A 17,093-nucleotide genomic window follows, 5' to 3' on the forward strand; every position below is an offset into this window, starting at 1 on the left:
CGAGCCAGAGGGTGAATAAGGAGAGGGAGCGGTGGTCGAGCGAGCCAGAGAGGGTATAAGGAGAGGGAACGGTGCTCGAGCGACCCAGAGACTGTATACGGAGAGGGAGCGGCGGTCGAGCGAGCCAAAGACTGAATAAGGAGAGGGAACGGTGGTCGAGCGAGCCAGAGAGTGAATAAGGAGAGGGAGCGGTGGTTTGCGAGGAATAAAGCGTTATTTTCTGATTGTTTCACAGCGGTTACGTTCTAAAGCACAAATAAACAGATCCGTTCTCAAGCTTCGTGATCGAGTGATGAAAGAGAATTGGTGGCTTTCAGTCTTCTCGTGTTTATAGTTTATATAAGACCTGTCGGAGTCACGTGGCCTGCAGACAGTCTGCCTTTCTCTAACACTTCGGTTAAAATTACCTAAAATAAAATACAAAACTAAGACAAACTCTCCCTCTTTATTTCTGTCACCGCTCTGATGAGACGTTAATATTTTGTTTCAGTTCCTCTAATACGACTCTGCTGAACTTGTTTTTGTCTGCTGACTTCGACTATACACCGATGCCTCAGAAGTAGAAAATAATAGAGGAGGAGACGCATTCAAAATCCCAGATTTAAATGTGGTGTCAAATAAAAGAGTCAGCAACAACCTTTCAGTATTTATGGGGGAAACGTTGGCTTTCTTTTAGCCCTTCAGGTTCCCGAGTTTACAGGCAGAAGACAGGACACGATGCTGGAAACAGCTCAAAGTATCTGCAGAGTTACTAAAGCAGGAGTAACAGCGAGATTCATCTGGATTCCAGCGCATAAAGGGGCAGAGGGAGATGAACTGGCAGACAACTGAGAAAGTAAATGTGACGGTAAATTAAAGTTAAAAGCACAAAGTAGAAATTAAAAAGAAATGGCAGGGAGATTAGAACAGGGAAACCAAAGGCAGACATTACTATAGTATCCAACAGGAAGCGGGAGGAATGAGGGAAACCAGGAGAACAAAAGAAGAAGAAGACATTATCTCGAGGATGAGGAGAAGCTAAAAACAGACTGGGAGGAGAATAAAGGAGTTTCCACATGCGGCTACGGGCGATATTTAGTGTTTGGAAAAGACGGGAGAAGAAGACCAGTCTGATCCAGGTGGCGGTAATGCAGCAGACGCTGTTCGCCAACCGCCATAAAACACCAGACGAAGAAGAAGAAGCACTTCGGCTGTGTTCGGCAGTCACGCGACTCGGCCCGAACACGGTGGAAAGCATCATGGTGGATGGGCCGTTGAAGAGAGACTGAAAAGCGGATAAAAGGAGGTAATTTGTTGGATTTTTAATCTGCTGTCTCCGTGTGCAGCAGTCCGGGTTTAAACCGCCAAAGTCCCGGATCGACGGATCCGTTTGAACGTTGCGCGTAGAAAGAGAAAACGCGAGGAGCAGCTAGCTTAGCTTAGCCTTTAGCCGCTTCCTGAGCAACAGTCTCAACTTATATTTTTATAACAGCAGCGTGTTGGTGTCTCTGCTGCTCCTCTCGGCTTTACGGAGCTTAAAGCTGAAGAGAAAACCAGCGAACACTGTAATGATTTTAAAGCAAAAGCGATGTTTAAAAACGGTATAATCATCTTCTTCTTCTTCATCAGTGACGATGGCTGACCGGAAGGCTGTTGATGATCGATTAGAGTCGTCAGGAATAATCTCTCAGTATTTCTGCTTTTATAAAAGTGTCGAAACAGCCCAAAATATAACGACCATCTGATCCCAAAGCGTCCGAAAAGAAAGCCGAGAGGAGGAAGCATTTTTCGGCCGCACGCGTTCAGGCTGGCGGGAGAACGTCATACAGGTGACCCCACCTGACTGATGACGCTTCAGCTCTGTCATTAAATCTGTCACTCTGTTCTGAAGCAACGCGTTGCAGTAAAACACTCCATCGGTAATGAAGTAATCAATAATCAGTAATTAATAATCAATAAAAGCCCAAATATAAAATTCTTTTGCTGACAGGAAATATTAACTTACCTTATTGTTGTAGGTTAGTCTCAGGGTCACTGAAGCCTCCTCTCTCCTCCTCTCCTCTCCTCTCGTCTCCTCCTCCTCTCTCTCCTTGTCTCCTCTCTCCTCCTCTCATCTCTTCCTCTCCCCTCGTCTCCCCTTGTCTCCTCCTCTCTCTTCGTCTCCTCCTCCCTCCTCTCTCCTCGTCTCCTCTCCCCTTGTCTCCTCCTCTCTCTTCGTCTCCTCCTCCCTCCTCTCTCCTCGTCTCCTCTCCCCTTGTCTCCTCCTCTCTCTTCCTCTTCCCTCGTCTCCTCATCTCCCCCTGTCTCCTCCTCCTCCTCTCCCCTCGTCTCCTCTTGTCTCCTCCTCCTCTCTCCTCGTCTCCTCTCCCCTTGTCTCCTCCTCTCTTCCTCTCCCCTTGTCTCCTCCTCTCTCCTCGTCTCCCCTTGTCTCCTCCTCTCTCCTCGTCTCCTCCTCCTCTCTCCTCTTCTCCTCGTCTCCTCCTCCTCTTCTCCTCGTCTCCTCCTCTCTCCTCGTCTCCTCTTCTCCTCGTCTCCTCTTATCTCCTCCTCTCTCCTCGTCTCCTCCTCTCCCCTCGTCTCCTCCTCTCCCCTTGTCTCCTCCTCCTCTTCTCCTCGTCTCCCCTTGTCTCCTCCTCTCTTCGTCTCCCCTTGTCTCCTCCTCGTCTCTCCTCGTCTCCTCCTCCTCTCTCCTCCTCGTCTCCTCCTCCTCTCCTCTCCTCGTCTCTCCTTGTGTCCTCCTCTCTCCTCGTCTCCTCCTCTCCCCTTGTCTCCTCCTCGCCTCCTCCTCCTCTCTCCTCGTCTCCTCCTCTCTCCTTGTCTCCTCCTCGTCTCCTCGCCTCCTCCTCGTCTCTCCTCGCCTCCTCCTCCTCTCTCCTCCTCTTCTTGTCTCCTCCTCTCTCCTCTCTTCGTCTCTCCTCGTCTCCTCCTCTCTCCTCGTCTCCTCCTCTCTCCTCGTCTCCTCCTCGTCTCCTCGCCTCCTCCTCCTCTCTCCTCCTCCTCTCCTCGTCTCCTCCTCTCTCCTCGTCTCCTCCTCCTCTCTTCGTCTCTCCTCGTCTCCTTCTCTCTCCTCGTCTCCTCCTCGTCTCCTCGCCTCCTCCTCCTCTCCTCTCTTCGTCTCTCCTCGTCTCCTTCTCTCTCCTCGTCTCCTCGCCTCCTCCTCCTCTCTCCTCGTCTCCTTCTCTCTCCTCGTCTCCTCCTCCTCTCCTCTCTTCGTCTCTCCTCGTCTCCTCCTCATCTCCTCTCTTCGTCTCTCCTCGTCTCCTTCTCTCTCCTCGTCTCCTCGCCTCCTCCTCCTCTCCTCGTCTCTCCTCGTCTCCTTCTCTCTCCTCGTCTCCTCGCCTCCTCCTCCTCTCTCCTCGTCTCCTTCTCTCCTCGTCTCCTCCTCCTCTCCTCTCTTCGTCTCTCCTCGTCTCCTTCTCTCTCCTCGTCTCCTCTCTCCTCGTCTCCTCCTCGTCTCCTCTCTTCGTCTCTCCTCGTCTCCTCCTTGTCTCCTTCTCTCTCCTCGCCTCCTCCTCTCTCCTCCATGTCTCCTCGCCTCCTCCTTCTCTCTCCTCGTCTCCTCCTCTCTCCTCTCTTCGTCTCTCCTCGTCTCCTCGCCTCCTCTTTCCTCGTCTCCTTCTCTCTCCTCGTCTCCTTCTCTCTCCTCATCTCCTCGCCTCCTCCTCCTCTCTCCTCGTCTCCTTCTCTCTCCTCGTCTCCTCCTCATCTCCTCTCTTCATCTCTCCTCGTCTCCTTCTCTCTCCTCGTCTCCTCGCCTCCTCCTCCTCTCTCCTCGTCTCCTTCTCTCTCCTCGTCTCCTTCTCTCTCCTCGTCTCCTCGCCTCCTCCTTCTCTCTCCTCGTCTCCTCCTCTCTCCTCCTCCTCTCCTCTCTTCGTCTCTCCTCGTCTCCTCCTCTCTCCTCTCCTCTCTTCGTCTCTCCTCGTCTCCTCCTCGTCTCTCCTCGTCTCCTTCTCTCTCCTCGCCTCCTCCTCCTGTCTCCTCGCCTCCTCCTCCTGTCTCCTCGTCTCCTTCTCTCTCCTCCTCCTCTCCTCTCTTCGTCTCTCCTCGTCTCCTCCTCTCTCCTCGTCTCCTCCTCCTCTCTTCGTCTCTCCTCGTCTCCTCCTCTCTCCTCGTCTCCTCCTCCTCTCCTCTCTTCGTCTCTCCTCGTCTCCTTCTCTCTCCTCGTCTCCTCGCCTCCTCCTCCTCGCCTCCTCTCTCCTCCTCTCCCTGGCTTACGTTACTGTGATGTTACTGCGGCTGCTTGTCTCTGTTTGATGTCAGAGCCGAATGGCGGGAAGAGAAGCATCAGGCGAGGAGGAGGGGGAACGTTGTCGGCCATTTTGTCTTACTTAAGGAGCGCTGCCGAGGAGGCGACATGAGTTCTTCTCAAGAGGTCAGTAAAACTCTGATGAATATTCGCGTTTATAATTCAGTGACGACGGTTCATCAGCTGCTGCTCTGATGTCTCAGCCAGTTCGTTCACCGCGGTGTAACACCGGCGCTCTGGCTGCCGGTGTTACACCGCGGGGAACGCTACATGCAGCCACATGCGACGGGCAGACAGCGTGTCGTTAGGTAAAGCTTCTATTTAAAGGTACGACTCCCTCTTGGTCCCGTCAGTCGTCACAAGTGTCCCCTCAGGTAACACCGACTCAGCTTGACCGTCACGTCCAGTGTCTCTGGTTTGAGGTGGACGTGAAAACTGCCTCCGAGAAAAGAGTCCGGACGGAAAAAAAACCCAGCGCATATACACACACCCGAGTCACTTTTACGTAAAAGTGACGACAGCCATCTTACAGGTCGAACCTGAAACATTTCTGTAACACTTTCAACGCAACACGAGTCTGAACTGAATGTTGTCAGATTAACGTGAAAGCTGCAGCCGGTGAAACGCGCAGAGAGAGAGAACGTCTTGTTCTGTCGTCCCTCATTCGTCCAGGAGTGATCTATCGTAGAAAAGGTTTCAGTCGTAGTCGTCTGGACACTGTTTTCAGAATCAAGACGTTTCGGCTCCCATCCGGAAGTCATTCTCAATTGTGAAAATGGTCTGAGAACTCAGAAATTTAAGCTACTCTGTGTTGCTTAAGCCCCGCCCTCAGGGAGGAGTCTACCTGAGTGTCTGCTGTTTAACCTGCCTAGTTTCACCTGAAATTGACCTTCTTTGTTTCCATGTGAAAATAGGCAGGAACTAGGCAGGGAGCCGAAACGTCTTGATTCTGAAAACAGCGTCCAGATGACTACGACTGAAACATTTTCTACGTCTTGTTCTGTAGTAAATGTAATATCTCAGTCTTCGTCTCTTATGCACAAAATCAGTTTAATAAACTATGAAACTCTGTGAAAGAGACCGTTTTAAGATTAAGTCTGCTCCTCATACGCCCTCACCGTATTTTCACATTTAATTCACGTCAAATGTTGAATGAAAATGTGGAATATTATAAAACAGGCAGCAGAGTTCACTCTCTAATGAGGAAACTAAAATTGTATCAGTGGATTCACAACCGTCAACTCATCTACACTACATCTGTGTTTGTTTCTCTGTCTGTCACCATAGAAACCGGGAGCCTCAAAGAGACCCAGACCTCACCGCTGCCAGCAGTGTGACAAAGCTTTCACATCAACAAACCACCTGAAGGATCATCTGAGTGTCCACACTGGAGAGAGACCGTACCACTGTGAACTGTGTGGGAAAGCTTTCACTCAGTTAAGCAGTTTAAGAACTCACCAGCGGATCCACACAGGAGAGAAACCGTACCACTGTGACCAGTGTGGGAAAGCTTTCACTCAGTCGAGTACGTTGAAACTCCACCGGCGCAGACACTCTGGAGAGAAACCATACAGCTGTGAACACTGTGGGAAGAGTTTCGCTGATTCATTTTCATGCCAACAACACAAACACATCCACACTGGTGACAAACCTTTCCGGTGTCAACTCTGCTCCAAAACGTTCCTCACACAGTCGAATCTGACGAGACATCAGCGCATCCACACAGGAGAGAAACTCTACCCCTGCGAGCTGTGTGGAAGGAGTTTCAATCATTACTCGTCATACATCGTCCACCAACGGATCCACACCGGAGAGAGACCCTACCAGTGTCGATTCTGCGATAAAGCCTTCACTTCATCAACCAACCATGCCGAACACGAGCGCGTCCACACCGGGGAGAAACCATACAGCTGTGACCAGTGTGGGAAGAGTTTCAGCCACATCACTACCTGCCTGCTGCACAAGCGCGTCCACACCGGAGAGAAACCGCACCAGTGTCAGCACTGCAGTAAAAGCTTCATCACGTCGTCGAACCTGGCGAGACACGTGCGGACTCACACCGGAGAGAAACCGTACTGGTGTGACCAGTGTAAGAAACACTTCACCTTCTCCAATCAGCTGAAGAGACACCGCTGCATCTGAACTCTGGTCACAGTGCTGTCATGTGTCGGACATATAGGGGAATCATATTTAGTCTATGCAGTTATTATATTTTACACTATAACCGTGTTTGTAAATAATAGTACATACACTTCTATATCACTTTATTTTACAGGTTCTTCAGTTTTAATTTTTTTTAGGATGTTTTCTGGAAAGAACCATGTAATTTGGTACCAGTTATTAGGGCTGACATGATTAGTCGATTGATTAATTAAAGTCATTTCTTAAGGAAAATGCTAAACACGAGTTGTTTTCTGCTTCTGTCTATTTTACATTGTTGTAAACTGAATATCTTTGTGTTTTGGACTATTGTCCAAAGCAGTTGTTGATTTCATTTCTAAAATCTTAACTGGTTTAAATGATCACCGTGAGTGAATATTGATTTATTATCATCCTCTTTATCGTTAATATATGTTGTATTGTATTCTTGCCTGTAGACAAAGTTAAACTAAAATACTCCAATTATCTGAAAGTTTAACTGTCTTTATTTTCTGTACAATTAAAACCAAATAACAAGAAATGAGAGTTAAATATCAGAAAATGATGAATGGAAACTTTGGCACCTGTCAGCGATATTGTAAGAAAGCAATTTAATGAGTCATTATTGTCAAACCTTTTCTGTCATGCCTGTAAACCACCGTTTTAAATCAACCATTAAAAAAATTGGGGAGATTAAGAAAGTAAGAAAGTGAGCCAATCTGAACGGTGTTTTATTAAAAACATTCAATCAGAGGTGGATTAAAGGTCCAGTGTGGAGGATTTAGTGGCATCTAGTGGTGAAATTGCAGTTTGCAACCGCTCGCCTCACCCTCCCCTTCCAAGCGTGCAGGAGAAACTACGGTGGCCGCGAAAAACACAAATCTTTCTTTAATGTTCTTCTTTACTAAAGTAAAACACCACAGTATAAAAATACTTGATTACAAGTAAAAGTCCTGCAAAAAAGTACAGACTGCTCAAAGGCATCTTGAGCAAATATGTGATAGGATACGCACCAATCAATATGAAACTTCAGACTTTGGTTAATACTTAACCACCGGGTTTTGAGGTACAGTTTTTTGTTATTTGTGGCGCCCCCTATTGGTCGAGCTAAAAGTGCTTTGGCACGCCTATTCCCAAACATGGCCTGAAGATATCTCCCAAGATTTATGATGATTGGACAAATCGTTAATGAGTTATGGCAAATTTCGTGCTAAGCCCCTCCCTTTGTGGCGATATTTAGGTTGATGGCGGCCATGTTTTTTGACCGATCTTGCTAATTCATAATAGAAACGTGTATCTCAATCTCGCAGTGCTGTATAAAAAAATTTGGTGTCGATAGAGTCAAAATTCAAAAAGTTCTATTCATTTAACTGTTTTTCTCACGTTGAGCTGGACTCGTGCAAGAAATTTCAAGTCAATCGGAGTCACGGTGTGAGGGGCGTGGCCTTTCCAAAGTTGCATTTTTGGGCCTTAATTTCATCGCCACCATGTGGCCGATTGGGCTCAAATTTCAGTGGAAGCATTTGCGCATCATTTCCAGTTATTAGACCAAGTTTCACGTTTCACAAACTCAAAAGGCTTCTACCGCTTCGCAGTTTGAACCCTAAAAACAGAATCAAGTAAAACAGGAAGTGAAAGTGACGGTTGAATACAGATGGAGACTCGTGCGACTCGTTGTTAGATCCCAAATATTCATTTTCTACAGTGAACGTTCGAGTTCCTTCCTGTTGAAGAGGAACAGTGTAAATGTGAGCGGCCACATTGTGAATGTTTGTTGCTGATTTAGTTCTTAGTTGTGAAAACTTACGAACGAAATGAGAACTTTTGTCGGATTCATTAAAGTTTTCTACTTTCCAAAATGTCCGCAGGTAAGAAAGAAAATTCACCTGCGATTCTTATTATTATGTTTTGTGACGAGTTCAAAGTCATGAAACTGCTGGAATCTTTTTCAAAATACAAATTTATATATAAAATAAAACAATCAAACACTACAGGCTAAATTACTTTGATTATTCATAAAAAATAATACATTTTTGTACATTTACAATATATTTAGAATATATCTCGTATCTTATGTAGTTTTATGAGTTTGTCTCATTGTCTTTAGTTTTCTTATCTGTAAAACACTTTGCAATTATTATACTTTTATATATTTTTACAACAATAATGAGATAATATAGATACTGAAGACAGATTATTAATTGAGAGGAGAATTCAGCACGATACAGAAGAATTCGCAGTATCAGTCAAAATAAAATGCAGAATAAGATAAAAGACAAATAGTCAAAAAGTAGATAAAAATAAAATAAGTGCATTTCTGAATACAGACAGTAATAGAAAATATATACATAAATATATATTTATAATATAAATGGAAGGTCTGAATATTGTATTTTGTGTAGTTAATTATTCAACCGAAAATCAATAACTATTTTGATAATTAATCGTTTAAGTTACTAATCAATCAAAAACACAAAACATTTTCTGCTTCCAGCTTCTACAACGCGACGATTTTCTGACGATGATGATGATGATGATGATGATGATTACATGACTGTAAACTGAATACTTCTGGGGTTTTGGACATTACAGTCTGAAGAGTAATTTAACAGCAGCTGTGATGTCACGGCGTCCTGGAGTACACCTGTGCATCACTGCAGCACGGTGCGAAGTTAAACCAAGTTAAAGACGTCACTTTGGGAACTTGTAAGGGCCATTTTTCACTTTTCCTGACCATTTATTGATCGCTTATTGTATAAAACGTCAGAAAATATGCAGATATTAATCGCCCAGCGTCCGCGGCGACGTCTTCAGGTGTCTTGTTTTGTCCGACCAACAGTCCAAAAACCCCAAAATATTCAGTTTATGTCACGAGAGACAAAGAAAAGCAACAAATCCTCACGTTTTAGCAGCGGTGGAAAGTAAGTGAGTGCTACTTTATACTTCTACATTTATTGATCAGTTCAGTTAGTTTTCAGATTCAGGTGAATAACAGATAATATAATCAACAGATGATGTAATATTATAGATTAAACCACCCAGCAGATTATAAAGTGATTAAAATGAGCTGCACCTTCAGCAGCTGCAACATTAAAGTGATGAAGACATTAATGCGTCGATAATTATAATCCAGTAATATAATATATATTATTCTGCATAACGAGTACTTTTACTTTTGGTACTTTGAAGTATAATTTGATGCTAATACTTGTGTATAAACTGTCGTATTAGTACTTCTGCTTCTCGCACCACATTTAAGAAGCAGATTTTTGATATTTTTGCTTGAAATAAAACCCCCGACTGAATCGATTACGAGAATAGTTTGCGATCGTCGTCATTATTATTATTATTATTATCGTTATTTTCTGGTCGATCGACTAATCGTTTCAGCTCTGGACGGATTAATCGATCAGGTGCGCTGCTCCTGATCAGCAGCAGGAGGCAGAAACACGGAGCCGCTGCCTGTTGGCGTTCAGACGGAGAGCGTGGAGAGAGGTTACCGTGGTGATTACAGGGTTAACAAGCAGGGCTGTAGTCACACACACACACACACACACACGCATGCACACACACGCACACACACACACACACACACACACACACACACACAGCAACACAAAGCTAAATCACAGGTTTCACGCTTCACATACATGTTGTGCGTCTATAAACTGAGGAATCTGCCTCATCAGGTTTCCGGCTGCTCCGCCCATCAGTGTGTGTGTGTGTGTGTGTGTGTGTGTGTTTCCTCTTGCAGCAGATGTTAAACACACAAATCACCGGACAGGTAACCGCCCTCCTCTTCCTCTCTCTCTCCCTCTCTCTCTCCTGCCGCAGGTGATGCTGCAGGGGTCGGAGGTTAAAGGTCACGAGCGGAGTAGTGAGGCGGAGCGTCTGCACCTGCGCTCCGACGTACGGTGGGAAGTAAACAGTCGGTTAATGTGAACATTCGTTAATCATTTCAGTCGTTTATTGGAGCAAAAACGCCAAAGTGTTTCTTACAAACCATGTTTGTAAGAAACACTTTCACATCAGGGACAACAACAACTTTATTTTACTCAACAACTTTAATAAAGTATTAATTGTCAGGAAAGTGCTAATCAGGTTCCAGCGTGACGATTCGCTGCTTTTCTCAGTTTTATGTCACTAAACTGAATATTTTGGGGGGTTTTGGACGAAACATTTTTCACTGTTTGAAGACTAAACGATTTACGGCTGCAGCAAACGATTAATCGCTTAGTCTCAAAAATGTCCGTCACGCGATTCTTCGTGAAAAGTTGAATCATCTGAAGACGCGAGGAGGAGACGCAACTTTTTTAAGGGGTTAACGAGCGAAAAAGGTTCGAAGCTTCTGGTTTGACAATGCGTTGTATTTGATAAAAATGTTCACGGATGTAGCGCCGCCGCCAATCTTTCACAAATCAACGTTTTCTCGGCTCCGACCAGCTGAGCAGCGTTTCAACACATCTGGCTGTCGACAGTCACAGGCAGGAAGTGATCTGCTGAACACATGTCTCTGCCTGGACCCGCGAGTACTTGTTCATTTTACCGCCATCGCCAAACGCCTGCTTTTTTTTTTTTTTTTTTAATCACATTCATTTGCATTTGTTTAAAATTTGTCGTTACCAAAACTAAAAAAAAAAACGTTTTAAATGCGCTGCTGAAGATGTCTGGCCCGTCTACATTTCCCGGTTTTAACTGTATTTGTAATTGACCAATCACAACAGAGTGGGCCAGCTGACCAATCAGAGCAGGGAGCTCAAACGGAGACAGAGGGACTGCAGCAACGCGCAGTATGAGAAAAATAAAGCACGTAAACCGATTCTAGACCAAATAAAAGTACGAACCTGAAAATGAGAAAATCTTACCTGCTGAAAAATACTTTTTAAAAAATACCAAAGAATGAATAAAAACGCTCTGAGAATATTTAAAATGGGAACAAAGAAAAGTGACCGAGAGTTTAGTTTTAACACGCACACACTTTTCTAAAAGCGTCTTTCTTCAGGACAGTTTGACGAAAAAAGGAAATTCGTGTAAAAACTCAACGTTTACAGTAAATCCTTTAAATCACATTAACTCTTTGAATTGTCTGTAAACGTTAAAAACAGTCTTAAATGGAAACGGCCCGCTGTGATGTCATCGACACGCCCCCTGTCTCAGTGTGACATCATCAACAGCGATCTGTCCTCGCTGTCCTTTCCGCCGCTCGGCCTTCAGCAACACCTGCAGACACACACACACCTGTCATCAACAACAACACAAACACTCACACAAAGCTCAGTATTAGTTTGTGTGTGTGTGTGTCTCACCCTTTCCAGAGAGTGCGTCGTCAAGGTAACCCGTGTTTGTCTCCAACCGTGTCCACCTGTCCTGCTCCAGAGGGCGGGGCTATACCTGCAACAGCCAATCAGGAACGAGCCTTCACACAGGTGATTCCAACAGAAGTTTCTAACAGAAACTTTATTTACTGTAAAATATCTAACGGGCTCTGGCACCTTTGGTCTCGTCCCCTTTTCCTGATGAACAGCTGCAGCACGCCCACATGACGCCCCGTCAGCCAATGGGAGAAGGAGAAACACAGGTCGCCGTGGCTCCAGGGCGGGACTATTTGGACGGCCAATCGAGCACCGCGGATGCTCCTTTGTCCCGCCTTGAGCTCCGGGACGGACAGGTACCGCCCACCTGAGATATTAATATTGTAGTTAATAGCAGCGTTAATAACTTTATTAGTGCTGCAACTGTTATCTCGTCTAATTTGGTCTAATAAACATCGAGACGTCTAGTTTAAATCTTCACCATGAAGAATCAATATGAGTGTAACTTACTGTGAGGCACAAGCAAGTATTGATGCTATTTATTTCCAGCACAACCAGGGATATCTGAACATCTGACTTTATGAACGGTTTTAAGATCAAAATGTCAACGAAATTTGAATTTTTCAAGATTTTTATTCATTTTCCCCCCAAAAAAAGAAATATTTGCAGCAGGTATCCCGTTGTATCCCGAAGGCAACACCCGCTTCATATGTATGTATATATTAGAGCCGAAACGATTAGTCGATTAATCAATTAGCAGAAAATTAATCTGCTGCTTTTCTGTGTTTTACGTCACAGTAAACTGAAACTCTGTGGGTTTTGTTGGTCGGACAAAACAAGACGTCACCTTGGAATAATTTTTTCCATTAAACGATTAATCAATAATAATAGAAACCCCTCTGAATATAATGACGCCAGCTTTAACTAGAACAGGTAATTTAATGAAGGAGGAATCATAACGGTCGACTTCATGGCAGAACAGATTGTAAAGCTGTACCTAATAAATTAGCACATGATTATCAAAACATTTATCATTTATTATTAATACGTTGCTCATATATTAATAATTGACATGTTGTGTGTTTGTTACCTGCAGGGTCGTGAGCAGTTTCCCAGTGCAGGTCTCCGTCTCTGTCTGACATCCAGTCGCACGCTCCATGATCGAAGGTACAGTGGAGCACGCCGGCCGCTGCAACGCAAATCCAGAATATAATTTAAAATCCTTCTCCTCACCTACAAAGCTCTTAATGGTCTGGCACCATCGTATCTTAAAGAGCTCATAACACCTTATTACCCGACTAGAACACTGCGCTCCCAGGATGCAGGGTTACTTGTGGTTCCTAGAGCCTCCAAAAGTAGACCGGGAGCCAGAGCCTTCAGTTATCAAGCTCCTCTCCTGTGGAACCAGGTCCCAGTTTGGGTTCGGGAGGCAGACACCATCTCCTCATTTAAGAGTAGGCTTAAGACTTTCCTCTTTAATAAAGCTTATAGTTAGGGCTGGCTCAGGTGAGTCCTGAACCATCCCTTAGTTATGCTGCTATAGGCCTAGACTGCCGGGAGACTTCCCATGATGCACCTCTCTCCTCCTCTCCCTCTCCGTCTGTATGCATTTTTATCCCGTTACTGCATGTTACTAACTCGACATCTTCTCTCTCCCGTAGTTTTGTGCTTTCTCGTTTCTCGTCTCTCTCCTTCTGTCGCTTTCAGCAGGTGTTTCTGCCTCCAGAGCTGCAGAGTCTGGATCTGTGGTTGTGGGCCACCTGCTGCCCCCGTGTTCCTGCAGAGTCTGGATCTGTGGTTGTGGGCCACCTGCTGCCCCCGTGTTCCTGCAGAGTCTGGATCTGTGGTTGTGGGCCACCTGCTGCCCCCGTGTTCCTGCAGAGTCTGGATCTGTGGTTGTGGGCCACCTGCTGCCCCCGTGTTCCTGCAGAGTCTGGATCTGTGGTTGTGGGCCACCTGCTACCCCCGTGTTCCTGCAGAGTCTGGATCTGTGGTTGTGGGCCACCTGCTGCCCCTGTGTTCCTGCAGAGTCTGGATCTGTGGTTGTGGGCCACCTGCTGCCCCCGTGTTCCTGCAGAGTCTGGATCTGTGGTTGTGGGCCACCTGCTGCCCCTGTGTTCCTGCAGAGTCTGGATCTGTGGTTGTGGGCCACCTGCTGCCCCCATGTTCCTGCTCGACAACTGCTACTACAGTTGTTGTTATTGGCTCCGTTACTATTATTGTCATTATTATTCCTATAGCTGTCATTCCTATTATTACTAATTTATTAATATTAACACTACAATTATTATTCTACTATATAAAAAAATGGTCTTTGCATTGTGCCTCCCCTCCCTCTCTCTCTCTGATGGCCGCTCACCCTGAGTCTGGTTCTGCTCGAGGTTTCTGCCTCTTAAAGGAAGTTTTTCCTTGCCGCTGTGGACAAGTGCTTGCTCATGGTGGGATTTGTTGGGTCTCTGTAAATAATATTATAAAGAGTTCGGTCCCGACCTGCTCTATAGGAAAAGGGCAATGAGATAACTTCTGTTATGAACTGGCGCTATATAAATAAAATTGAATTGAACACACACAGTCTTCATGCTGCTGTTTACATGTTGCAGTCTGGACGTTTTTGGACTGAAATGTGTCCGTAAACGCTGAAACCTGCCTGATTTATAATCACGTTGTCTTATTCTTTCATCAGATGGTTCCTGATTTAAATCATAATTTTACCGGTTTCAGTCTGTTTTTTTAAAAAATTTATTTAGACAAATGTTCGTAAAACATTCGACAACTTTGGCTTCTGTTGTTCCGTGAAAACATAAAAAACCTCGAGTCCAAAACAAACACACACTTACCAGGATCATCTCTGGCGTCCTCGGAGGTGTTTCCCAGCTCGATGTCAAACTCCCACACCTGGTTGTGATCGGGAAGTCGAGGGACTGCAACACACACACACTATTATTTTCATTATCAATTAATCTGTCGATTACTTTCTCGATTAATCATCCGGTAACATTCACACTGGAGAAGCTGGAATCACAGAATTTTGGTATTTCTTCTTAAAAGTTGGCTCCAAACGATTAATCAATTATCAAAATATCTGCAGATTGATTTTTCTGTCAATCGACTAATTGATTAATCGACTAATCGTTGCCGTTCAAGTGTGTGTGTGTGTGTGGGGGGGTCCTCACTGTGCACGTCTCCTCTCTGTCTGTGTGTCAGCTCCGTATTGATCCTGTTGTTCACTGTGGTCGTTACCAGGGAGGAGGTGGTGGCCATCGTGGTTGTCGGGGCAACCGTGGCAGCTGTTGTTGGTTCCACTGTAGTTGTAGTTGTTGTTGTTGTTGTAGTATCCAGTTCGGTTGTAGTAGTAGGGGCAGAAGTAGTCGTACTAGCAGTGGCGGTAGTAACAGGTGTAGTAGTAAGAGGAGTAGTAGTAAGAGGAGTAGGAGTAGTAGGAGGAGGAGTAGTAGGAGGAGGAGTAGTAGTACGAGGAGGAGGAGGAGTAAAAGTAGTAGTAGTAGGAGGAGGAGTAGTAGTAATAGGAGGAGGAGGAGTAGTAGTAGTAGGAGAAGTAGTAGTAGTAAAAGGAGTAGTAGTAGTAGTAGGAGGAGGAGGAGTAGTAGTAGTAGTAGGAGAAGTAGTAGTAGTAAAAGGAGTAGTAGTAGGAGGAGGAGGAGGAGTAGTAGTAGGAGAAGTAGTAGTAGTAGGAGTAGTAGTAGTAGTAGTAGGAGGAGGAGGAGTAGTAAAAGGAGTAGTAGGAGGAGTAGTAGTAAAAGGAGTAGTAGGAGGAGTAGTAGTAGTAAGAGGAGCAGTAGTAAGAGGAGTAGCAGCAGTGGTGGTGATGGGAGTTGTAGTTCTTGCAGGTGTTGGGCTCGTAGTTCTCGGTCTGTGCGGCTCCACGGTGACTTTGAGGACAGCTGGGAGAAAACAGACGCTGACTCAGTGTCGTCCACCACGACTTGTGTTTCCATCACAGCGCAAGACGCTTTACTTCCTTTCCAGAGCATTTTGCGCTTCACGGTCGGCGCTCACACCCGGCGTGGTTTAAGTCACAATGCAAAATGGACTCAGGCCTAATAAACCACAGAAACGCGAGGCCTGTTGGGCAGTAAAGTACAGTTTTCTACTGGTTTGTTTCAAAGGTAACGAACACGAATGATCCATTTTCTACCTACAATATCAGCTGTCCTCAGTTTCTCCGGTCAAATTAAGCTGCACAGCAGGTTAAAGGACGGGTTCACGTCCTGTACAGACTAAAGTGTCTTTCCGGGAACGATGTCCGACACTTCATTCATAAAGCTAAACTGACACAGCGCTCATAAATTAACAGAAACATGCAAGGTGTTGTCAAAAGGTCTGCTCAGACCCTCAACAGTAAGAATACGCGGCTGAATAAATAGGGAGGGATTCAAACACAACCCTGGTTTTACCGTTCAAACATGTCTGAGCAACGATTTACTCGATTCATCTACTTTTTCATGCAGTTTGCATCTGTGTAAGTTTCTAAGGTGAAGCAGCAGCTGACAGATAATAAGTGACGTGCTTCTAGCTTTTTATAGCCGACAGCGTCTGATCGCGTCTGTGCGTCTTCAGCAGTAAAAGTTTACAAGACGTCCTGTTGGTTTACACTCAGGAATAATCTGTTTCATCAGGAATCGCGTGATAAGGGAATTAAAACATCCTCAAAAAAAAAAGACTTTACAGTGGAGTTTGAGAAGAAGGTGTTGTTACCTTTACAGCTGCCGTCTTTACACCTGCACTTCGGAGAGGCTGGGTTCAGCGAACAGAACGGCCGAGTGTCCTTATCTGTTAACACAGAGAGAGAGAGAGACGGCTACATCAGTGCCTTCTGCCTGATAAAATACCGCACTTGTGTTTTATCCAAAAGCTTTCCTGTGAAAAGTTACAGGATATTGTGAAAGTTGAGCAGACGACTTCGGCGTTGGAGGAAATCGTTGCGGCAGCTGTCGCGCTTTAAGTTCGGTGTGAGGGTCACATGCCGATTAAACTCCCCAGCTCAGCATTTTCAAACATTTTGGAGAACAAAAGGTTGTCAACCCAACAGAAACAGCGTCTGGACCACCACCGAACATGTTTATACATAAATGCTTTAACTAATGTTAAACTACAGCTACGTGAAGATGTTTTAGTGTCAGTGTGACAGTCAGGAAGGAGCAGAAACCTGACGACCACGGTGGCAGCGGTACACCGCGGTATTCGCTTCTGCTTATCTACAGTTTATATCACGGCGTTTTGTGAAATTATAATAAAGCGTTCAACCAAAAAAGCCTTTAAAGGGTCATTTTAACTGATAATAATAATAATAATGTGTGTTTAATACCGTGAAAATCTCATGCAGCCTGAGTACATCCACCAAACACACTGAGCCACTGGAGCTCTGCAGGTAGACGACCACGCGAATCCAGCGGGAA

General features: G+C 45.3%; 2 protein-coding genes across 3 annotated transcripts in view; one reads left to right on the plus strand and one right to left on the minus strand.

The window, feature by feature from the left end:
• The first annotated feature begins 634 nt into the window (after positions 1–634).
• On the plus strand, positions 635–6,857 carry LOC122870241 (zinc finger protein 98-like). Its single transcript, XM_044184303.1, has 3 exons — positions 635–1,285; positions 4,240–4,351; positions 5,513–6,857. Exons 2-3 carry the CDS (start codon positions 4,334–4,336, stop codon positions 6,365–6,367), a joined length of 873 nt encoding a protein of 290 aa, XP_044040238.1. The 5' UTR covers positions 635–1,285; positions 4,240–4,333; the 3' UTR covers positions 6,368–6,857.
• Positions 6,858–8,491: 1,634 nt separating this feature from the next.
• The window catches only part of LOC122870123 (nephronectin), a 14,595-nt gene continuing 5,993 nt past the window's right edge, over positions 8,492–17,093 (minus strand). For both annotated transcript variants that reach the window (XM_044183930.1, XM_044183931.1), the window contains 7 exons: positions 16,393–16,467; positions 14,850–15,578; positions 14,514–14,597; positions 12,767–12,865; positions 11,857–12,043; positions 11,671–11,755; positions 8,492–11,584 (listed from right to left, as the gene is read on the minus strand). In XM_044183930.1, the coding sequence (XP_044039865.1) occupies positions 11,498–11,584; positions 11,671–11,755; positions 11,857–12,043; positions 12,767–12,865; positions 14,514–14,597; positions 14,850–15,578; positions 16,393–16,467 (1,346 nt within the window). In that variant the 3' untranslated portion in view covers positions 8,492–11,497. The remainder of the gene's footprint in view (positions 11,585–11,670; positions 11,756–11,856; positions 12,044–12,766; positions 12,866–14,513; positions 14,598–14,849; positions 15,579–16,392; positions 16,468–17,093) is intronic.

The sequence above is a fragment of the Siniperca chuatsi genome, linkage group LG22 (genome assembly GCF_020085105.1).
Source record: "Siniperca chuatsi isolate FFG_IHB_CAS linkage group LG22, ASM2008510v1, whole genome shotgun sequence".
NCBI lineage: Eukaryota > Metazoa > Chordata > Actinopteri > Centrarchiformes > Sinipercidae > Siniperca > Siniperca chuatsi.